This window comes from Gavia stellata, chromosome 10 (assembly GCF_030936135.1).
Source record: "Gavia stellata isolate bGavSte3 chromosome 10, bGavSte3.hap2, whole genome shotgun sequence".
Taxonomy (NCBI): Eukaryota; Metazoa; Chordata; class Aves; order Gaviiformes; family Gaviidae; genus Gavia; species Gavia stellata.
This window is the reverse complement of record NC_082603.1, coordinates 36,921,822-36,942,534: the sequence shown is the minus strand read 5'-3', so window position 1 is coordinate 36,942,534 and position 20,713 is coordinate 36,921,822. Positions and strand designations below refer to the sequence as shown.

At 53.0% G+C, this 20,713-nt stretch overlaps 3 protein-coding genes across 3 annotated transcripts in view; 1 reads left to right on the top strand and 2 right to left on the bottom strand.

Moving 5' to 3' along the window:
- Positions 1–748: 748 nt before the first annotated feature.
- LOC132317585 (uncharacterized) lies at positions 749–2,796 on the top strand (the record flags this gene model as incomplete). The annotated part of the gene is given in 6 exon segments (XM_059821598.1): positions 749–1,304; positions 1,307–1,371; positions 1,373–1,637; positions 1,640–1,872; positions 1,874–2,032; positions 2,758–2,796. Coding segments are annotated over 6 exon segments (1,317 nt in total), but the record flags the coding sequence as incomplete, so codon positions are not given.
- Positions 2,797–8,726: 5,930 nt separating this feature from the next.
- LOC104257222 (N-alpha-acetyltransferase 20) lies at positions 8,727–15,851 on the bottom strand. The gene is made up of 7 exons (XM_059821782.1): positions 15,755–15,851; positions 15,528–15,552; positions 15,333–15,423; positions 13,914–14,049; positions 12,762–12,907; positions 11,284–11,371; positions 8,727–8,946 (listed from the first exon to the last, which is right to left on the bottom strand). The coding sequence occupies exons 1-6, from the start codon at positions 15,817–15,819 to the stop codon at positions 11,286–11,288; spliced, it is 549 nt and encodes a 182-aa protein (XP_059677765.1). The 5' UTR covers positions 15,820–15,851; the 3' UTR covers positions 8,727–8,946; positions 11,284–11,285.
- Positions 15,852–19,298: 3,447 nt separating this feature from the next.
- Positions 19,299–20,713, bottom strand: part of MSH4 (mutS homolog 4) — a 44,216-nt gene continuing 42,801 nt past the window's right edge. Inside the window, exons 21-23 of the mRNA XM_059821597.1 lie at positions 19,617–19,658; positions 19,471–19,519; positions 19,299–19,373 (exon numbers count right to left, since the gene is read on the bottom strand). Of these exons, the coding sequence (XP_059677580.1) occupies positions 19,299–19,373; positions 19,471–19,519; positions 19,617–19,658 (166 nt within the window). The remainder of the gene's footprint in view (positions 19,374–19,470; positions 19,520–19,616; positions 19,659–20,713) is intronic.

The window sequence follows — 20,713 nt, the reverse complement described above, 5'->3', positions numbered from 1 at the left end:
GAAGGGTGAGCTCTCTTTATCCAGGACTCGGGCACCGTGTCCAAGAAGAGGGCATTCTGCGGGTTCTCCACGTCACTTGTCATGGTCAGTTCTCCCTGAGTGAGAAAGGGTAGAATTAGCACTGACAACTGTTTAACCTGAACAAAGCCTCCTTGAAAGCAGAGACTGAGCTAGGAAATGTGAAAGAGCATGACATCCTACACAGTCACAAGTGTTTACGTACTGTGAATTTCTTAATGAGTTTTGGGTTTTCATGAACACCTTCTATCGCATATTCCTGCATCGTCATCTTCCTACTGTAAAAATACTACTTGGAGGAAAAGATGCATTACACAGTGACAATAAGCACTGTGTGAGTTGTCTCAGTGTTGTTTCTGTTCTCTCTCACTGACTGAAGATCTTTATAGGGCAGGAGGAGGAGGAGTGGGAAGACGGCAGCAACAGAGAGCTGTCCCAAGGGGAAGACACCACCTTCTACAACATCTGGGTCAACCCCTTGGTCCCAGAGCTCTTCCAGGATGACCACACTGGTCCCCAGGAGGGGCCCGGCTGGCCCAGCAGCACAGGCACAGAGGCGGCAGGAGAGGCAGACGGCGACCTGCAGAGCGCGTCTCCTGCCCCGGCAGGGCTCACGGATCCCGAGCTGGCAGCTTCTGCCCTGGCCGGAGCTCCTGAGGAAGAGGGGCACCATGCTCCCAGGGCGCAACTGGAGGCCAAGGCACCAGCTTCTCCTGTCTTGGGTGAGCAGGCCAGCGCAGCACAGGCAGAGAGCCAGGAACCTGCCCCGCACATCCCCGCAGCCTATGAGGCAGCTCTGCGGGAGACAGCCCGGTGCCTCGTGAATGAGGCCCTGGGCAAGGCTTTCACTGGGAGCCGGGGACCCAGGCAGCAGCCGGCGCCACAGCAGGACCTGGCACAAAGCATGGATGTGGCAACGGCAGCAAGAACACCTGCAGCGCCTCGGAATACAGAGTCTCCCTTGGCTGGAGAGCGTCAGGGAGAGGCCAGCACAGCCCCTCTCATCCCTGAGGCATGCCAGGATGGAGAAAACATGGCTTCTCCCATGTCTGGAGACCATCAAGGAGAGGCCAGCACAGCCATTGTCTCCCTGGTAGCGCACAAGTCTGAAGTGGCTTCTTCAATGCCTCAAAACCCTGCAGCAGACGCGGGCACACCCCACCTTGCCCCAGCAGCAGATAACGAAAGAGACCCAGTGGCTTCTCCCTTGGCTCGGGACCCTCGGCAACAGGTGAGCCAGGCACGTGTGGTCAGCAGCGGGCATCCCGAGGTGCCAGAGGCAGACGCAGTGCCCGGGCTGTGTGCGGCAGGGAGATGCCTGGTGCTCTCCATGTCATCCCGCCGACATCCCTTCCCTCCCCTACCTGTGCTCTTGCTCTCCCCATGCAGGCGGCCTCAGAGCACAGAGGCGACGCACAGCCCTCCTCTGCCTCCAGGGACATGCCCGAGGATGACCCAGGTACGTCCCCGAGTCGAGCACTGCCCCGGCAAGGGCAGGCCTGGCCCGGCTGTCCCAGTGAGCGGCACCCAGGCCAGGCCAGCAGCACTATTCACCTGGGGGCTGGCCATGCCCTGGCCACCCCTCCCTGGGGAAAGCCCTCAGTGGCGAGTGGCAGGCGGGAGCTTGCCTGTCACCCGCCCAGCCCCTTGCCTACAGCTCTCCTTCCCCCACAGGCATGGCCGCCCTCCCGCACACCCCAGCTCAACAGTGGTGGCCCTCCTTCTTCAGGAGGGCGCTCAGGGCTCTGCGCACAGCTTTCCGCTGTACCTGCATCACGGGACAGCAAGAGGAACAGCGCCCCGCTGCCAGCACCGTGTGGATCTCCGAAGATGGCAGCTGGCCCTGAGCCTGCACAGCATCCAGAAGGAGCGGCAAGGGGAGGCACGCGAGGGATGGGTGCATGGACAGCGCCCCAGGCATTCAGCTGCCCTGAGGACATTCTGCTGCCAGCCTCTGCTCGGCTGTGGAAGCTTTCTGAGGCCAATAAAAGATGACCATTTTCCCCCAGTGCTCGTCAGTGCCTGTTCCATCTCGGGAGAAAGACAGGCAGGCAGAGCTGGAGAGCCCCTGTGCTCCCTCTTCTCCAGGCTGAGCAGAGCCTACGCCCTTGGCCTCTGCCCGTGCCTCCGGTGCTCCAGCTCCCAACCAGCTGGGGCCTCCGCTGGCCTCGCTCCACCGTGGCTGTGTCTGCCGGGACCCGGGCAGCCCCAGCCCACAGCCAGCGCCCAGGCACGGCCTCCCCTAGGCCCAGCGGCGCAGAGGAACCCCTTCCCCACGGTGCCACCCATGCCCTTGCAGCACAGCCCGGGCTGCAGGCCTGTCCTTGCTGCCCAGGCACGCTGCCCACCCCTGTGCGCCTTGGCCTCCGGGGCCTTTCCCACAGCCACTGCTGCTGTCCAGCCACACGGCCCCGGCCCCGGGCAGAGGCGGCCCCCACCCCCGGGGCCACCACCGCCTGGGACGTTCGTGGTCCAAAAGGGACGCCCTGCCCCGCTCACCTTTTCTCCCGGGCTGCAGCCGCAGCCTGGCCACGCTCCGTGACCGCTCTGCCCCTCCCGCGGCTCACACCGACCCCGCCACGGCCACCCGGGGCAGGGCAGCACCAGTGGCAGCCCCTTTACAGGGAGGGGCCATCACCACCAGCCTCACTGGCCCCACCTGGGGCTCCCCCAGCCCACAGCTGCAGCCACAGCCCCTTACACCCACTCTGTCACCTGCTCCCCTGGACTCTCTGACAGCCGCTCACCAAGTACAAAGGACTACAACCACAGCCGTGAGGGCAAAGGAGACAGCAGGTGTTTATTCGTTAATGCGTGTAAGTCCCGGGAGTGAGCCTGCTCTGGGGCTTGGTGCCTGTACGCTCACCCTTCCCCTGGGACAACTCGGCAGTTGTTAACTAGAGCAGCAGATAGAACAAAAATACACCGATGGGGAGCAGGACGGAGGAACAGAAAGATAAAAATAAAATGAGGGAGAAGGACTGAGGAGCAGGTAAAGAAAGGTACAGGGAAAGGGCAGTGAGATGGAGAAATCAATAAAGAGGAGATGAGAAGCCCTGCAGGGACATGGTGGAAGAATAACAGTGCCGGGGAGCAGGACAGAGGGAAAGAGAGAGAAAATTATGAGCATGGAGAAGAACAGATGGACTGAGAGAGAAATTGAATGAGAGGAATAAGGAAGGAGGGAGGGAGACAGGGAACAAGCCAGAGGGATTGAGGAAAAAAGAGAGACACAGATCAGGACAAAGAGATGGAGAAAGAGGAAACAGTGATGGACTACAGGATGAGAAAAAAAGGCCAGGGAGCAGGACAGAGGGGAATAATGAACAAACCAGCGAGCCAGGCACGGGGATATAGTGAGAAACAATGGGATAGGCAGTGGTATGGAGATGTACAGACAAAAAGTTAGGGGGAGGATGGAAGACAGAGAGAATAAAAGAAGAGAGACAGGGAGCTGGGCAGAGATGGAGAAATAAACATTAGAGACAGAGAGAGAAGAAGAATGACAGGACCAAGGCAGAGAGATGGAGAAAGAAAAAAAAAAAAGACAGTGATTGGTAGCAGGCCAGAGGGACAAGGAAAGATAAGAAGATGGGTAGAGGGATATAGAAAACAGGTGAGAGACAGTGTCGTGGTTTAACCCCAGCTGGCAACTAAGCACTACACAGCTGCTCATTCACTCCCCCCAGGTGGGATGGGGGAGAGAATTGGAAGAGTAAAAGTGAGAAAACTTGTGGGTTGAGATAAAGACAGTTTAATAGGTAAAGCTGTCGCGTTAAAGGGCAAAGCAATTTGGCAGAAAATAAACCCCCTTGCGTTCCAGCTGGTCCTCAGATATCAGAGGGGCTGGGGGCAGCTAGGCTTAGATTCTGAGTGATGCCCAATTCTCTGTGTTACAAGCCCGGTCGCGTTCAATGTATTGAACTCTCACGATTACGGGTATACTCGTAACACTGCACACTTTCAGTCTAGTCGTGTTCCATGAACTAGCACGGCCACACTTAAGGGATTTGGTGGCGTTCAATGAGAACTGTCACGGCTAGATTAGTGAATAGTGCAGTTTATTGAAGCAACAGATACACAAGTTCTTTTGGATTGCTGGTGATAAAATTACTGCTTGCAAAGCATGTGCAAATACCAAGAATATGAGTAATATAACCTGGCTACAAACGCGTTAAGTTATAAAGCAACTCTATAGAGATTTCTAAGTTTCCCGGGGAAGCACTTGGTATAACCAAGTGTTCGAATCTTACCCAAAGGCGTCCCTGTGGGGGGGAAGAGAGGCTCAGCCCGTCGACTGATCCCAGGTGTCAAAGGTGGTCTGCGATGGTATCTTCCCTGGCATCCTTCCTCTCTTAAGCCATTTTATATTATTTGTCCTTACAGGTGGAGCTTGAGTGACTCTAGTCATACATACCTCTATTGTAATTGGTGTAAAAGTTTCTCGTCTACTTTTAAAGGTATAGACTAAGAAAAATTCAGAGCGCAAGCTCAGTGAGGGGTGGTCGCACCTTGGAGGTGGGTAGCTTTGGGATGGAGGTGTGTTTTCTGGTATTATAATGAGATTATAATGAGCAAAGTTCACCCAAAGGATAGTATTTTGTCAAAAAATGACAAACTGTTGGCTCAGGGTGGTAAATATGCAGCTCAGGGTAGCAAATATGCAGCTTGTCAGTTCCATAGTACCTTCCAGTTCCCGTCTTATCACAGAGCCTGGCCGCGGTGTCTTCACTCCGCTCCACCCTCCGTGTAGTTTCTCTTAGAGTCAGCGCACCAAGCTCCCCTGGTGTTGCCAACATCTAAGGTTGCCTAGGGAACCTCTGTGGGATGGATTCCTTGCATATTTGCCACACTCCACCCTGAAGATTTCTTCAATGCTGTACCTTTAATATAAATTTAATTCCTAAATTACCTCCAGCAATTATTCCACAAAAGCAAAAGCCACGCATGCAAGCAAAGCAAAATAAGGAATTAATTCACTACTTCCCATCAGCAGGCAGGTGTTCAGCCATCTCCAGGAAAGCAGGGCTCCATCACGTGTAACGGTTACTGGGGAATACAAGCGCCATCACTCCGAACATCCCCCCCTTCCTTCTTCTTCCCCCAGCTTTATATGCTGAGCATGACGTCGTATTGTCTGGAACATCCCTTTGGTCAGTTGGGGTCCGCTGTCCTGGCTGTGTCCCCTCCCAACTTCTTGTGCACCCCCAGCCTGCTCGCTGGTGGGGCGATGTGAGAAGCAGAAAAGGCCTTGACGCTGTGTAAGCCCTGCTCAGCAGTAACTAAAACATCCCTGCTTTATCAACACTGTTTCCAGCACAAATCCAAAACACAGCCCCATACTAGCTACTATGAAGAAAATTAACTCTACCCCAGCCAAAACCAGCCAGGGAGCCAGAAAGTGGGATACTGCAGAAGAGGGAGACACAGGGAGCAGGACATTTGGATAGAGAGCCAATGAGAGCAACAGAGAGAATGACAGAGAAATGGAGCACAAGAGAAAACAGGGACAGTGAGCAGGACAGAGATGAAGCAATAAATAATAGGGACAGGGAGCAGCACAAAGGGTCAGAAAGAGTAAGAGATTAACAGGAAGGAGGACAGGGACAGTAAGACACAGAATGAAAAAAACCCAGCAACAGTGACCAAGACAAAGGGATAGAGAGAGAAAGAGAAGGAAGGAGGGAGAAAGATAGGAAGGCAGGGACATGGAGCGGCACATACAGGCACAGAGAGGAAAAGAATGCCAGGGAACAGGCCAGAGAAATTGTGGAGAAAAAGAAACAGATGCAGATCAGGACAAAGACATGAAAAAGGAAAAAACAGTGGTGGGCTGCAGGACAGAGACAGAAGATGAAAGAAAGAAGGAGAAGGAGCAGGACAAAAGTGCAGAGAGAAAAATAAAAGGCAGTGGTAGAAAAAGAGAGAGAAGGGGAGAGAGGAAGAGGAAGCAGGACAGAAGAATAGAGAGGAAAGGTACAGAAAAAAAAAAGAAAAAAAATCACAGCAGCATGGGAAAGAGAGAGGGGCAGAGAAGGCCCAGGATGTACAAGAGGTGAGGCAGGGCCCTGAGGGCCCGGGACTCCCAGCAGCTCTCACTTTCAGTGTTGCCAAGAGACTTTGACAGTTCAGACGCTTCTTGTTGTCTTCTGTCCTCCCTTCCTCTTATGTAACTCTGGTCGCTTGGCTATCCTCCACCTAAGAGGATATGTGGGTGTCTTACAGCTCTTATGAGACAAGGCTTCCTAGACATGTAGCCTTGCTCGCTCGCACACTACACAGTCGTGCCGTGCTTTGGGTTATGCATACAGACCCTGTGGTGCATTGGTGGTCTGGCCCACTGTGGACTATGAAGAGGGATCCTTCCTCACCTGGAGAGGCAGGCACTCTCTTGCCTGCAGTGGGAGGCAGCTGCCGGACAGATGGCTTTCAATTTCTTCTTCTTTACCTTTCTCCGGCCTCTTCAGCTTCAGCCACGGCAGCTCCTGTCCACAGCCAGTAAGTGCTCCGCCTGCTCCTTTTCACCCCCATGCCATGAGGGGAGTGGGGCCGGGCAGAGACAATCCACACAAGCCTGAGGCAGGTGTAGTCAATGGCATCCCCAGGGGAGGAACGGACAACCATATCCTCAGGACAGCCTCTGGGAGAGGGAAAAAAGCAGCAGTGACCATTATTACCATAGCTTGCACCGGGCCCAATCTCCTCCTTTGCAAGGGCTTCTGGAGACACCGCTCTTTCCCCGCACTGCTGCTAACGGCACCTGCATTAAGGAAGAACCAAGTGCATTCGAGGGCCAGCTTGCCACCTTCACGACAGGGCTTGGGGGAAGCCTGGGGATACGGGACAGGCTTCAGGGGAGGTGCTGGAGCTGGGGGCAGCTGTACAGGGTGACTGCGACCAGGGGAGGCTCAGGGAGAGGTCTCGCTAGTCAGAGAGGCGCTCAGCGTCTGCACCTGGGCGGGCGTCCACCTCCTTCCTCTCTTCCCTTCCACCAGCTCTCGGATCACTCCCTGGTGCTACACTGACCCCGCTCGCCTCCCGCTGACCGGGAGCCTGTTGCAGCGGGCGGTTTGAAGCTTCCTGTCCCGCCATCCCCGGGCCGCCGGTGGGCAGGAGACACCCCTGCACCCGCCAAAGGGTCTCGCCCGTCTCACCGGTGTTCCTGGCCCTCACCCACCAGGAATCGTGCCCAGGACACCGCCATGCTGCGGCGGCAGCGCTGCCTCGCACCGGTACCGTGCTGGCGCCGCAGTACCGCGCTTTGGCCACAAGGCGGCAGCAGCAGCGAGCGCCCGGCGGGCGGCACTTGCCCAGGGGCGGCAGTTCCGCCTTTCCTGTGGCGAGTGCCCGCCGACACCGCGCACGCGGGGCGGCAGCAGCGTTTCCGTAACGGGAGGCGGCAACGAGCACGGCAGCATCGCCTCGCAGGCACTGCCGTTATCGGCGGATGGCAGGGTGGAGCACGGTGCGCCCCCATGCCGCCCGCCTGTGTTTCGTTCGCCAGACCGGCAGTGAGCACGGGCGCGCGCCACGGCCCGCATGCGCGGCACCCAACCTGTAGTACCGACTTTGGTCGCCTGGTGGCAGCAGCGAGAGCTGTGGCGCATGCCACCACACACGCGCGGCGCCCGAGCCGCAGTGCCCCTATTCGGACGCAGGGCGGCGCACCACTGCGCATGCGCTCTCGAGGCGTGGCCGCACGGCTGGCTGGGGAGCGGCTGCAGCGGGAAGCCCGCGGGAAACCGCACTAACCCAGCGACGAAACTAATCCTCGGGCCCCGCCGCGGGGCCACGGCCGTAGCAAGGGCTACGCCGCACCGCACGTGCCCGGGAGCAATGCGGCCGCCCGGCAGCCGAGTCCGCAAAAACGACACCTCCCGGCGTGCACTGGCAAACACAGCATGGCCGCCCGGCAGCTGAGTGGCGGAAGACTACGCCTCCCGGCACACTCGGGGAACCAACGCCGCTGACCCGAAGCCCGGTGCCCCAGGACTACAGCTCCCGGCGTGCCGCGAGAGGCAGCCCGCCCTGCCCGCTGGCCCTGCAGGGACACCGTTTCCGCCCCCCCCCGACGACACCGACGCACCGGGAAGCCCGGCCGAGCCCCGAGCGGAGCCCCGCGCTCCACAGCGCGGCTGCAGGCGGTCCCCCCGCGTCCCCCACACCCGGCCCCGTCGCTGGGCAGCCCCTGCCGCCGGCTCCAGCACCACGCGGCTCCCCAGCGTCCCCGCCGCCCGGCTCCCAGCAGCCCTTGTCGCTGGCCCCGACACGGCGCCGCACCCCCGAACCCCCGCCACCACCGCTCCGTGCCTCTGCCACAGGCCCCGCTGACTCCCCGCAGGCCCCGCACCCTCCTCCGGGCGTTCCCTGGGACCCGCTGGTCCATCGCGCGGCCTCGCTCACCCTCCCTCCTTGCAGCCGCAGCCTGGCGCTGCTCCGCTCCTCCCTCAGCTCCCACCAGCCCATCCACAGCCACCGGGGGCAGGGCAGCACCAGCCCCTCCACCAGCAGCCCCCCCTTACAGGGAGGGGCCGTCACCATCAGCCTCACTGCCCGCCCCTGGGGCTCCTCCAGCCCCAGCCCACAGCTGGAGCCCAGCAGGAACAGGGGGCCATCACCCGACCCACAGTGTGTCACCTCCTCTCCCGGGCTCCAGCACAGCCCCTCACCCGATGTGCATGAGTGCAAATGCAGCCAGGAGGGCAAAGGAGATGGCAAGTGTTTATTCAGTCACACACAAGTCCCGGGAGCGAGTCTGCTCTAGGGCTCAGGGCCCCCAACACTCCCCCTAAGACACCTCAGCAGTTGTTCCCAGAGCCACACTCGTGGGTTCGGCAGGGAAAGGATGGTCAGTCGGCTGGCTCCTGGAGCGATGGGCTGCTGGGCAGAGGTGGAGGCCGCCAGAAATGAGGAGCAGGGCGCAGGACACTAGAAGAGAAGAGAAAAGTGGCAGCCAGCTGGACAATGGGGTGTAACGAGAAAGCATGAAGCAGGGAACAGGACAGCAGGAGAAAGATGGGGACAGGGAGTCCAACGGAGATGGAGAAAGACACAGCAGGGAGAGAGGAAGAGAGGCAGCAGAAAGAGGGAGAGGGAGCAGGACAGAGATGGACAAAGGACAGGGAGTAGTATTGAGATGCAGAAAAAAACTGGGACAGACAGCGTGACAGAGAGGGAGGAAAAAAGAATAGGGGCAGGGAGCCAGACTGACTGATACAGTAAGAAGCAATGAGACAGGGAGCAGGACAGAGCAACAGAGAATAAAAAAGGAAGAGGAAGCATGAGAGAAATGGGGGCCAGGGAGAAGGACAGATAAAAGGACAGAGAAACAGAGGGAAACAGGATCAAGGAGCAGGACACTGGGACAGAATGAGAAAAAGAGAGGCAGCGAGCAGGACAGAGTGGTAGAGACACAAGAAGGAAACAGGGATAGAGAGACAAAGGGGAAAGGACAGAGAGAGAGAGAGAGAGAGATAATGACTGGGGGGGAGAGAAAGACAGGGGCAAGGAGCAGCAGAGAGGGAGGGAGAAAAAGAGCGATGGGGAGCAGGACAGAGTTAGAAAAGTAACACGAGGGACAAGGACTGAGGATCAAAGGCAGAAAGGTACAGGGAAAAAAGGACAGTGAGATGGAGAAAGAAACGAAGGGGGGAAGGGGGGAAGGGGGGAAGGGGGGAAGGGGGGAAGGGGGGAAGGGGGGAAGGGGGGAAGGGGGGAAGGGGGGAAGGGGGGAAGGGGGGAAGGGGGGAAGGGGGGAAGGGGGGAAGGGGGGAAGGGGGGAAGGGGGGAAGGGGGGAAGGGGGGAAGGGGGGAAGGGGGGAAGGGGGGAAGGGGGGAAGGGGGACAGAGAACAGGGGAGAGGGATTGAGTAGTAGAGATGCAGATTGGGACAAAGAGATGGAGAAGGTAAAAACACCTGGGCTGGAGGACCTGCTTCTCACAACCTGTCACTCCTGATGTCACTTCCATAGCCTCAAAAATGGGATGTGGCAGAAGACAGAGGAATGGGGGAGTGAAAAAAAAAAAGGCACAGGGAACTTTAAAAAAAAAATGAAAAAACAAGAGAGAGCAAAATAGTGATGGGGAACAGGATAGGGAGCAGATGGACTAATAGAGGACCAAGAGAGCCAGGATGCTGGACAGAAAGTGAGAGGACAAAAGGGACAGAAAGCTGTATATAAGGATCGAAGAAAAACAGGAAAAAAACCCCAGTATTTATTACACAGTGTGGCTAATTAAAACATAAATAATCTACCAGCTTGAACAAACCTGCTCACCATAATGGCTTAGCCTGTATCTCGTCTAAGTTAGCATCTGTTTCTTGGCAGGGTACACAGGACTATAAAACCCATGATAAAACATGGAGGGAGAAATATGCTTACAGGAGTAACCTAAATGGATCATGTGCACAAGATTTGATATTACTTAGTCTTAATCCTAGCTCATACGGTCAGTTTATACTCTGATCTCTGAATTTCATTTCTGCAAATTCCACGTTTATCCATGCTTCTCCATTAAAGAAACCCTGCATTATCTCAGTGTTAGACACAGGGTTGTATGAGGATTCTGTGAACATAAGGAGAGACTTCTCTTTCACAGGTTCTCTGGAAATCCCACATTGATCTTTAAATTGAGCAAGAAGAGTATGAGGAAACAAGAAATCTTTACTGCAGATTACTTCAGTGGACACAGCACGTTAAGGTATGTATGGATACCCAGAACAAAGAATTGGTCTTGAATCTGGTTCACAGCGGAAAGCAAGCCTTGACTGCTTTGGTTGTCTGGCTTTTTCAAATCAACAGTGAACCTAAGTTCAGTCCCACGCCTGTGCCATGAAGAGGGGAAAGACATTTCTACATTATGTATAACAGGTTTATCTTCTGTGCCAGTATTAATACGTTGCCTTCCCCTGCTGTGTTTCTTGGGTATTGTACAGTATTTTCATTGGTCATGAATAAATGCATTTGAAGAGCTTTTACTGTTACTGACTTCAGGTTATTTTTGGTTTGAAAGAAAACCAAGAAAACACCATACATGAGGTAATTCCATTTTCATAATCTCTCAATATTTGAATGGAAAAATAATGGTGTAAGTGCAGGACTATGCAGCCACTACCAAGCAGCATTAGCAAGCTTCTCAATATTGTTTTTCCCCATGAAATACCAAAAAGCATCGAGCCTAAGATTTGTCATCCATAAGTTCTTGGGGGCTGGGGGGAGAAGGAACCTGACACTTTTAGTAAGTTGCCTAAGAATCATAGCTTACAGTTACTCAATGTCTTCTGGTCTCACAGGATGAGGCAGAGGTATAATTGATTTCTTCTCCGTATCTCTGGAAAGAGCTTTTCTCATATCTGTGGCAAAAGAAAAAAAATGCTATTATAATAAGACAGTCATTGCACAAAGCCACATTAAGTGAATTCTGTATTACGGTAAGATCATTTTAACCAAGATTTCATAGAATATCTCAAGTTGGAAGGGACCCATAAGGATCATCGAGTCCAAGTCCCTGCTCCTCAGAGGACTACCTAAAACTAAACCATATGATTAAGAGCATCATCCAGATGCCCCTCGAACTCTGACATGCTTGGTGCCGTCACCACTTCCCTGGGGAGCCTGTTCCACTGACCGATCACCCTAATGTCCAGTCTGAACTTCCCCTGATGCAGCTTCATCCCATTCCCTCATGTCCTATCACCAGCCACCAGAGAGAGGAGATCAGCACATCCCCCTCCACTGCCCACCCTGAGGAAGCCGTAGACAGCAATGTCACCCCTCAGCCTTCTCCAGGCTGAACAAACCAAGCTCCTCCTAAGTCTTGCCTCCCCCTCCTCCCCTCAGCCGCTCCTCCTAAGTCTTGCCCTCGAGACCTTTCACCATCTTGGTCGCCCTCCTCTGGACACACTCTAATACCTTGATGACCTTAACGTCATTCAGCAGCAACGTTATCAATTCGAATATAACACTGCATGAAATTCAAGTGAATGGAAAGGAAATGGCAGGCTAAAAGGACAAATATATGATTTAAGGCATCTGCAACAATCGTAGATATCTGTCCATAGCTCCTGTATTTCATAGCACTTCCGCATATCAAATGAATAGTGCAAGAACATAAAAGATATACAGCATGGCCATGTAACCCTTTGGGGAGGGTATTTAAAGGAAAGAAGGTCTAGAAAGAGGAAGCAGCTGGTACTTCAGTTTTGTTAACAGAATGAACATACTTGAATTTCCATGTTCCTTCCCTTTTAAATTGAATATGCCACGCAATTCTCTGCCACTGTTGACCACTGACACTTGTAAATTTGTAGTTAGACATCTGAGAAAAACAAAGTTTCAAGTCCCTGTTATGGGAAGAAACAAGGACAGCACTGCCATTCCTTCCCGCAATAACATCAGCAAAAAGCCCAGCCACTGGGTGTGAGCATTCCTCAGAAAGAAAAAATAGATAAGAAACTGCATTTTTATTTTCATCTTACCTACAGGATAAGTGTCTTTGTACTTACTAATTTATTCTTGTTGCGTAGTTTATTTTGACACAGATGCTACAAAACATGTAAACTGCAAGATTAATTTTTGTAACTGATGTAATATTCAGTAGGGAAAACTATCTAAAGGAGTATACAAAATCCCATTCATCAACAACTATCTGAACTTGTTTCATAAAAAAAATCATACAAACAAACCCAGGAACCTTCAACATGAGACCCTTTCCATTCAACTTGAGGCAGAACAAGTACTTACCATAAGCATCTTCATCTGGCTCACCACTGCTAGCAGAGTAGTACTCTAATACTGTCCGGTACACACTGTAGCCTAGTTGCTTATACATATTTACTGCAACCTGGTTTGATACTCTCACAAAGAGGTCAACGAAAAATCCACCCTTTCTTGGAAAAAATAAAAACCAAAAACACACAGTAAGGAATAGCAGGTGAATGTATTTCTAAATAATAACCCATAACTTGTAATCAGACCAAGAGCAGGTCTGATGATGTGATACACTAATCAAACATCTTTTACACTGTAATAACAGACGCAGTCCTTTACCAAGGGGCAAATCCAGCATAGGCACAAATTTCATTTTATTTTTGTCACATGACCATTCTTTTACACCAGCCAGCGGGTTCAGAATTACGAACAGAAAGAACAGGACAAGCTAAACACCCACACAAGCCTCATATCCATAAAAAAATATTAAAAAAAAAAAATCCACATTTTAGATTGCATTGGCTTAGGGACTGCCTCCTTCGAAGTGCATGGCAGGGGGGAGTGGTACAATCAGTCACAAGATTCAGTTGCCTAACAGGAGACAGCCCTTCTCCTCACAAGGCAAATCTTTCAAGATGTCATACTATTTTCTGATTTTACCAACTACAATGGGGTTGCCCTACCAGCATGAGTTAAGGACATTTCTGTGTGGGTTCATTTGACACTAAATTAAATTTTCAGCAGGTACAAACAACCAAGCACAAGATAGAAAGTAAGCTAAGATACTGCCTGCCGTACAAAATTTGTTCACGATTTTGCCTGAGGGAATCGCACAAAGCCCACAATTACTAAACAAGTATGTTGGAGGCCCTAGGGGAAACAAGTGCTGACATTTCGCAAAGCTCTTCTCCTGTCAAGAAAAGGACCTTTTATACAGCATCCCTATTGGAATTCAGGGTATTTCCTACTCATTCTGGCAAGTTAACTTTCAGAGAAACCCTGAGATTTTAAACCGCCAAGCAACATTCATAATTCTTGTTCTCTAACTATGGGGAATTTCAGTGAATCACTACACTACTTAAAGCAAAATTCTGGGTCTGTTTCATGCAAATCAAATATCTAAGCCACGAACAGGTGTCTGTAGAAAGATTACTTTAAAAGATTAAAGATGAGCACAGTACTCACTTTTCTGAAATTTCTTCCAGTAGCTCCATCAATTTAGCAGCCAAACCCAGCCGCCGAAATTCTGGCGCAACAGAAAGAGCAGTAACATGTCCATGCCATTCTTCCCTAGCCACAGAGCCTTCTGCTTTACCCATTACTGTAAACATACAGAGCATCAGAGCAGCAGCACCTTTGGAATAACGCACCACTCACAGCTATATATCTTTACAAAAGAACCAAACAGCGCATAAACAAACATTGCAATGATTGTAGTAAAGGCTTAAACAGGGATGTCTATGTTATCACTCAGTGATTCAGCCACCACTAGAACTGCCATTTTGCTCAAGTATTACAGTAGTTTCTTGACTAGTGTAAAAAAAGTAATAATAATAATTTTTGCAAATGCATTGTTTGAGGCATGACTTCCAAATGCAAATTTTAAGCAATTTTCGGGAGTCTTTAACTGAGCGGAATTCAGGATCTGACTAACATAATGGAGGAATGGAGGGCTAGAAGCCCAAACTGACCATCCTGGCAACTACTGGAGACTTTTGGTGACTTATCAAGTAACAGAGCTTGGGAAGCTTTGCCAATCTGGCAATAGAAAGCTAAGGCCCTGCAAACATGGTATGTTTAAGGAAAAACAAAACAAAACAAAACAAAAACAGGATGTTGTTTTGGGGGGCTTCTTTGTAGTTCCTCTCCTTTCTACACAGAAGCAAACCAGTGTTCGGTCACTAATGAATATTCACGCTTCCACATGGCACTCTTCTAAATATCAGTCACTGCCAATAACTGATGTGGTGGTTATGGAGAAACCTTCTGTACAGCAAATGCTTTAAGCTTTACTATGTTAAATACTTTATTTCCCAGGTTCCTGCAAAGACCCCTATTCTGCCCTGTCTGCTTTGCCAACGCCACCCCCAAAAACACAGGGAAAAACCCTGAAAGGAATAAACAAACCAACAGCTCTATTTGGAATGACTTCTGAAAAACACAAATATTCCACAGCAAATAAGCAACTGACATCCAGACCCAGAGCTTTCTCTTAGAGGACGATACAAAACCCAAGCCCAGCTTTTTTACTTACTGGTGACCGACAGTGTGTGAGATCAGAGCTGACTGCAGGGACTTAATTCCAGGATTACAGAAATGCTTGTACGCATACATTCACCTGTATAAAACCTGGGTGGACGTTACCACAGTCAAGAGTCCTTGCCACACCAGGAACATCAACCCAAAAACTACTGCTGTAAGTCCTATGTAATACCCTCAGACGTTTATGAAACGGGAAGATGATACATAACGTTTCTCTTCCCTATTGCGTATCTGGAAAACGCGAAGAGTAGGAAAAGCTCCTGCGTTATAACCCCCCAAATAGGCAATGCAGTGAGACGGTAATACTGGAAAACCTGGCGCCGCGGAGTCGCCCTCACTCACTGTAACCCATCAGCTCCCCGCCGGGCGCCTCGGCGACAACGAAATACTCGGGCCAGTGGGCCAGGTACTGCAGGTAGAAGGGTATCCCGTACTGAGGCGCTCGGTTAAGGAGCAAGCTGCCACCGGCACGGCTGCCGCCGCCCGCGCGAGGCCCCGCGCCTCCTCCCCGACGGCGGGCGGCAGCGGGAAGGATACAGTCTCCGTCAGCGGGTCCAGGTTGCTGCGGGGGGAGAGCAACGCTCACAATGGGCCTGGGCCCCGCCCGCCGGCCGAGGGGACGCCCTGAGCGCCGCCGGGGGAAGGGGGGCGGCGGTGCCTGAGGGAAAGGGGAGCCCCTTGCGCACGGCCACGGGCCGAGCGTGCGGAGAGCGAGCAGGGGGCTCGGGGGCGGGGAGAGGGGGAGGACGGCGGCCGGCGCTCACATGTTGTTGAAGCGGAAGAGGTCGTCGCAGGTGAAGGCGCGGAGCGTCGTCATGCTCATGCTCATGCTCCTGCTCCTGCTCCTGCTGCCGCCGCCGACTGCTGCCGCCACTGCCCCGGAAGCGCTGCCGCTGCCCCGGAAGTGCTGCCGCTGCCCAAGGGCCCCTTCCGCCCCGGAGAGGCGGCAGCGGAAGCAGCGCCCCCGCCCCGCCCCCGCCGGGTCACCCGCCGCCGCAGGACGTACCGGGCGGAAGCGGCGGCGGGGCTGCGGCTGGGTGCGGGCGCCGAGCGCAGCAGGCGGGCGGCTGGGAAGGCTGAGCCCGCCTGCGGCGGAGCGAGGAGCGGTGGGGCCGGGCCGGCGGGGCTGCAGTGCCGGGAGGCGCTCGGAGCCTGGCTCCGGGGGCGGGGAGAGCTTGTGCCGCGCCTAAGGACAGCCCCGTGCCGATCCCCAGGCCGGACAGCTCCACCCCAAGCGCACCCACAGACCGAGGCTGCACACACCGGGACCGTATTATGCAAGAACGCCACAGGCGAAACAAACAGCTCCCGGAGGAGGGAAGATGCTGCTGGACAAGAAGTCCTACAGTGCTACAACAGCATGGCACAGATGCTCTACAGCAGACCTGGGAAACACAGTCAAACGTCATGGCCTGTGACGGAAAGTTACTGTCAAAACTGGGACGATGGATGCCCAGCAAGCCAGCCACTAAGACCTAAGACTTTACGAATCATAGAATCACAAAGGTTGGAAAAGACCTGTCAGATCACCAAGTCCAACCACCAACCCAACCCCACCATGCCCACTAAACCATGTCCCGCAGTGCCATGTCCACACCTTCCTTGAACACCTCCAGGGTATGGTGACTCCACCACTTCCCTGGGCAGCTTATTCCAGTGTCTCACCACTCTCCCAGTAAAGAAATTTTTCCTAATATCCAGCCTAAACCTCCCCTGGCACAACTTGAGGCCATTTCCTCTTGCCCTGTCACTTGTCACTTGGCAGAAGAGACCAACACCCACCTCCCCACAACCCCCTCTCAGGGAGTTGTAGAGAGTGATGAGGTCTCCCCTCAGCCTCCTCTTCTCCAGACTGAACAACCCCAGCTCCCTCAGCCACTCCTCATCAGACTTGTGCTCCAGACCCCTCACCAGCTCCATCACCCTTCTCTGGACACGCTCCAGCGCCTCAATGTCCTTCTTGGAGTGAGGGGCCCAACACTGAACACAGCATTCGAGGTGCGGCCTCACCAGCACCGAGTACAGGGGCACAATCCCCTCCCTACTCCTGCTGGGCACACCATTTCTGATACAGGCCAGGATGCCGTTGGCCTTCTTGGCCACCTGGGCACACTGCTGGCTCATCTTCATCCGGCTGTCGACCAACACCCCCAGGTCCTTCTCCACCAGGCAGCTTTCCAGCCACTTGTCCCCAGGCCTGTAGTGTTGCATGGGGTTGTTGTGACCCAAGTGCAGGACCCGGCACTTGGCCTTGTTGAACCTCACACAATTGGCCTGGGCCCATCGATCCAGCCTGTCCAGATCCCTCTGCAGAGCCTTCCTGCCCTCCAGCAGATCAACACTCCCGCCCAACTTGGTGTCATCTGCAAACTTGCTGAGGGAGCACTCAATCCCCTCATCCAGATCATTGATAAAGATATTAAATAAGACCGGTCCCAAAACTGAGCCCTGGGGGACTCCGCTTGTGACCGGCTGCCAACTGGATTTCGCTCCATTCATGACGACTCTCTGGGCTCGGCCGTCCAGTCAGTTTTTTACCCAGCAAAGAGTGCACCTGTCTAAGCCACGAGTCGCCAGCTTCTCCAGGAGAATGCTGTGGGAGACAGTGTCGAAGGCTTTACTAAAGTCCAGGTAGACAACATCCACAGCCTTTCCCTCATCCACTAGGCAAGTCACCTGGTCGTAGAAGGAGATCAGGTTGGTCAAGCAGGACCTGCCCTTCATGAACCCGTGCTGGCTGGGCCTGATCCCTTGGTTGTCCTGCACGTGCCCTGTGAGTGCCCTCAAGACGAACCTCTCCATAACCTTCCCCGGCACCGAGGTCAGGCTGACAGGCCTGTAGTTCCCCAGATCCTCCTTCCGACCTTTCTTATAGATGGGCGTCACATTGGCAAGCCTCCAGTCATCTGGGACCTCCCCTGTTAACCAGGACTGTTGATAAATGATGGACAGCGGCTTGGCAAGCTCCTCTGCCAGCTCCCTCAGCACCCTTGGGTGGATGCCCTCATGCCCCATAGACTTGTGAGTGTCCAGGTGGCATAGCAGGTCGTTAACTGCTTCCCCCTGGATCATGGGGAGTTTATTTTGCTCTCCATCCTTGTCTTCCAGCTCAGGGATCTGAATACCCTGAGGATACCTGGTGTGCCTGTTAAAGACTGAGGCAAAGAAGGCAGTAAGTACCTCAGCCTTTTCCTCATCCTTCGTGACAATGTTCCCCCCCGCATCCAGTAAAGGACGGAGATTCTCCTTGGCTCTCTTTTTGTTGTTAATGTATTTATAGAAGCATTTTTTGTTATCCCTTACGACCGTGGCCAGGTTGAGCTCTAGCTGGGCTTTTGCCTTTCTAATTCCCTCTCTGCATGACCTAACGAGGTCTTTGTATTTTTCTTCAGTTGCCTGCCCCTTCTTCCAAAGGTGATAAACTCTCCTTTTTTTCCCTGAGTCTCAGCAAAAGCTCCTTGTTCAGCCAGGCCGGTTGTCTTCCCCGTTGGCTCTTCTTCTTGGCACATGGGGACTGCCTGCTCCTGCACCTTTAAGATTTCCTTCTTGAAGAAGGCCCAGCCTTCCTGGACCCCTTTGCCCTTCAGGACCATCTCCCAAGGGACCCTCTCAACCAGTGTTCTGAACAGGCCGAAGTCTGCCCTCCGTAAGTACATCGTAGTGGTATTGCTGACCCCCCTCCTTACTTGGCCAAGAATTGAGAATTCTATCATTTCATGGTCGCTAAGCCAAGACGGCCTCCGACCTTTACTTCTTCAGGATGCAGGGAAGAAACCCCAGAAGAGGACCCCGTGGAAACCGAACACTCAGCAGAAGAGCTGCTGACACCGCCTGGATGACTGCTGCAAAGTTGACCGTCCAGAAACACCTATGATGCAAAACACGCAAGACAGATCCACACTTCTCGCTTCGATTGCTAAACAAGAAGTGCACGACTGGCACCACGACAATGAGGCGGTGCAGTCAAGACCCTACGGATGCCTACTAAGGTGCACACCAAGCTCATTGAGCACAAAGAGCAAGGGGTGAGCATCAAGACCTAAAGAAAAGTATGGTATAGGACACAGAACACAGACTATGCAAATGACACACAACATAGACACAGGCTGGAACTGCCCTGCCCAGCACATGCTCACCTCATGCAGCATGAACCCCACACCCTCCCTCTGCACCAAAACATGACTGATCCTAAACATCCCTTTCGACTGCACTGACTTTAAACACCTTGCCTGTCCCACATTGCAATCTCTCTCCCTCCACCCACCCATACCATTTGCCCTTCAGCTTCGCTTTCAGAGGGCTGGGGGGTCAGAATCCACCCTCGAGACAGACCACGTCATGTAACCAGGATGTTGCTGCAATCAGCAGGTGCCTCTTCATCATCTGCAAAAAGAGAGTGCTGGAGGTCACTGTCATACCAGCCAACATAGACCTCTTACACAAAAACACTATCCTCAGAGGCACCATGGACTCCACTCACCTGTTCCACACCCAGAATCAGATGCTGTGGCCAACATCTCCTCTGGCACCTGGTAAACCAAAGAGATAAGATGACCACTGTGCTCATAAGCATTCACCTACTCCACGGGGCCTGCTGTGCCGCTCCTCTCACTTCCACCAGCTTACCTCAAAGGCCCAGCCATTTCTGAAGAAAGCCTACTGCTGCACCTGCAAAACCAAAGGGAAACACATCACTGAGTTGCCTCATGCTACTTTGCAATTGAACTCCAACCTGGGTGACAGGTACCTCACCTTCGCAGACTGCTCAGGTGCATGGCTTCACCTCTCTGGGACTATGAGTGGCATCTTAAAAAAGAGAAAAAAAAAAAAAAAAAAAAGAAGAAAAAGCACATGGTGAGATACTGCTCAAAACCATGGCCCACCCACAGCGATTCCTCTCTCTTGCTCCTTTACCTTGGGCAGTCATCTGCCCCAGTATGATTTTTCAGGGTGCCACCACCTGTAAAACCCAAGCAACAGGGGATGATTCTATCTACAGCGACATGACACCTCAAAAATAACCACCACATCAGTCCCCTTCATTACTCACCTGGGTGAGCTCCAGTGCAGACAGCCTGCTTTACGTGCTGCTTTGCACCTTCCAAACAAAGCTAAAAAAAAAAAAGCATAAGCTAGTCATAGCCACCACCAACAGCACCTGCTCTCCCATACCATGTGCTAGCCCACCTTCTTACAGCACTCCACTCGCTGCCTCCATTGCCCTTTGACATGCAGCTGGTCACTCTGCGTTTGAAGAAAAAACAATATAAAACAACTCATCTGGATGTGGACCGATAGCTTGAAGAGGACAAATGTCTTGTTCCCTTTTGCGTATGCCTTCTAAATTCTAACTACAGCCTGCAAAAAAAGAAAGAACAGACATTAAGACCCACATATACAAGCTTTGGCACATTCAAGATAGCACTTGCTCAACTACCATGCAAACAGCTGCTCCCAAGAGGCCTGAGCTGCCCACTCAGCACCTGAGAGATGCTACAGGAACAACTCTCTGCACCAGCTGCCAATGGCTACTCACCCAGAGATGGACCATATGATCCATGGGAAGAGAAACTAGACAGATCAACATATTACCACAGCACCATACCGCTCCACTGCCCCTAACTCTACTGTTGCTACACCCCCAGGCAGGACAGCTCCAACCCAACCACACACACAGACTGACACCGCACGCAGACACTACAAATGACATGACCAAAAAATGC

Excerpts from the sequence above, each read along its gene's own strand:
- LOC104257222 (XM_059821782.1), bottom strand. The coding sequence starts at position 15,819 with ATGAGCATGAGCATGACGACGCTCCGCGCCTTCACCTGCGACGACCTC. Across the intron at positions 15,424-15,527 it reads TGGACCCGCTGACGGAGACT|TACGGGATACCCTTCTACCT; the intron begins GTATCCTTCCCG and ends CGAGCGCCTCAG. Across the intron at positions 11,372-12,761 it reads GCCAGATGAAGATGCTTATG|ATATGAGAAAAGCTCTTTCC; the intron begins GTAAGTACTTGT and ends CTTTTGCCACAG.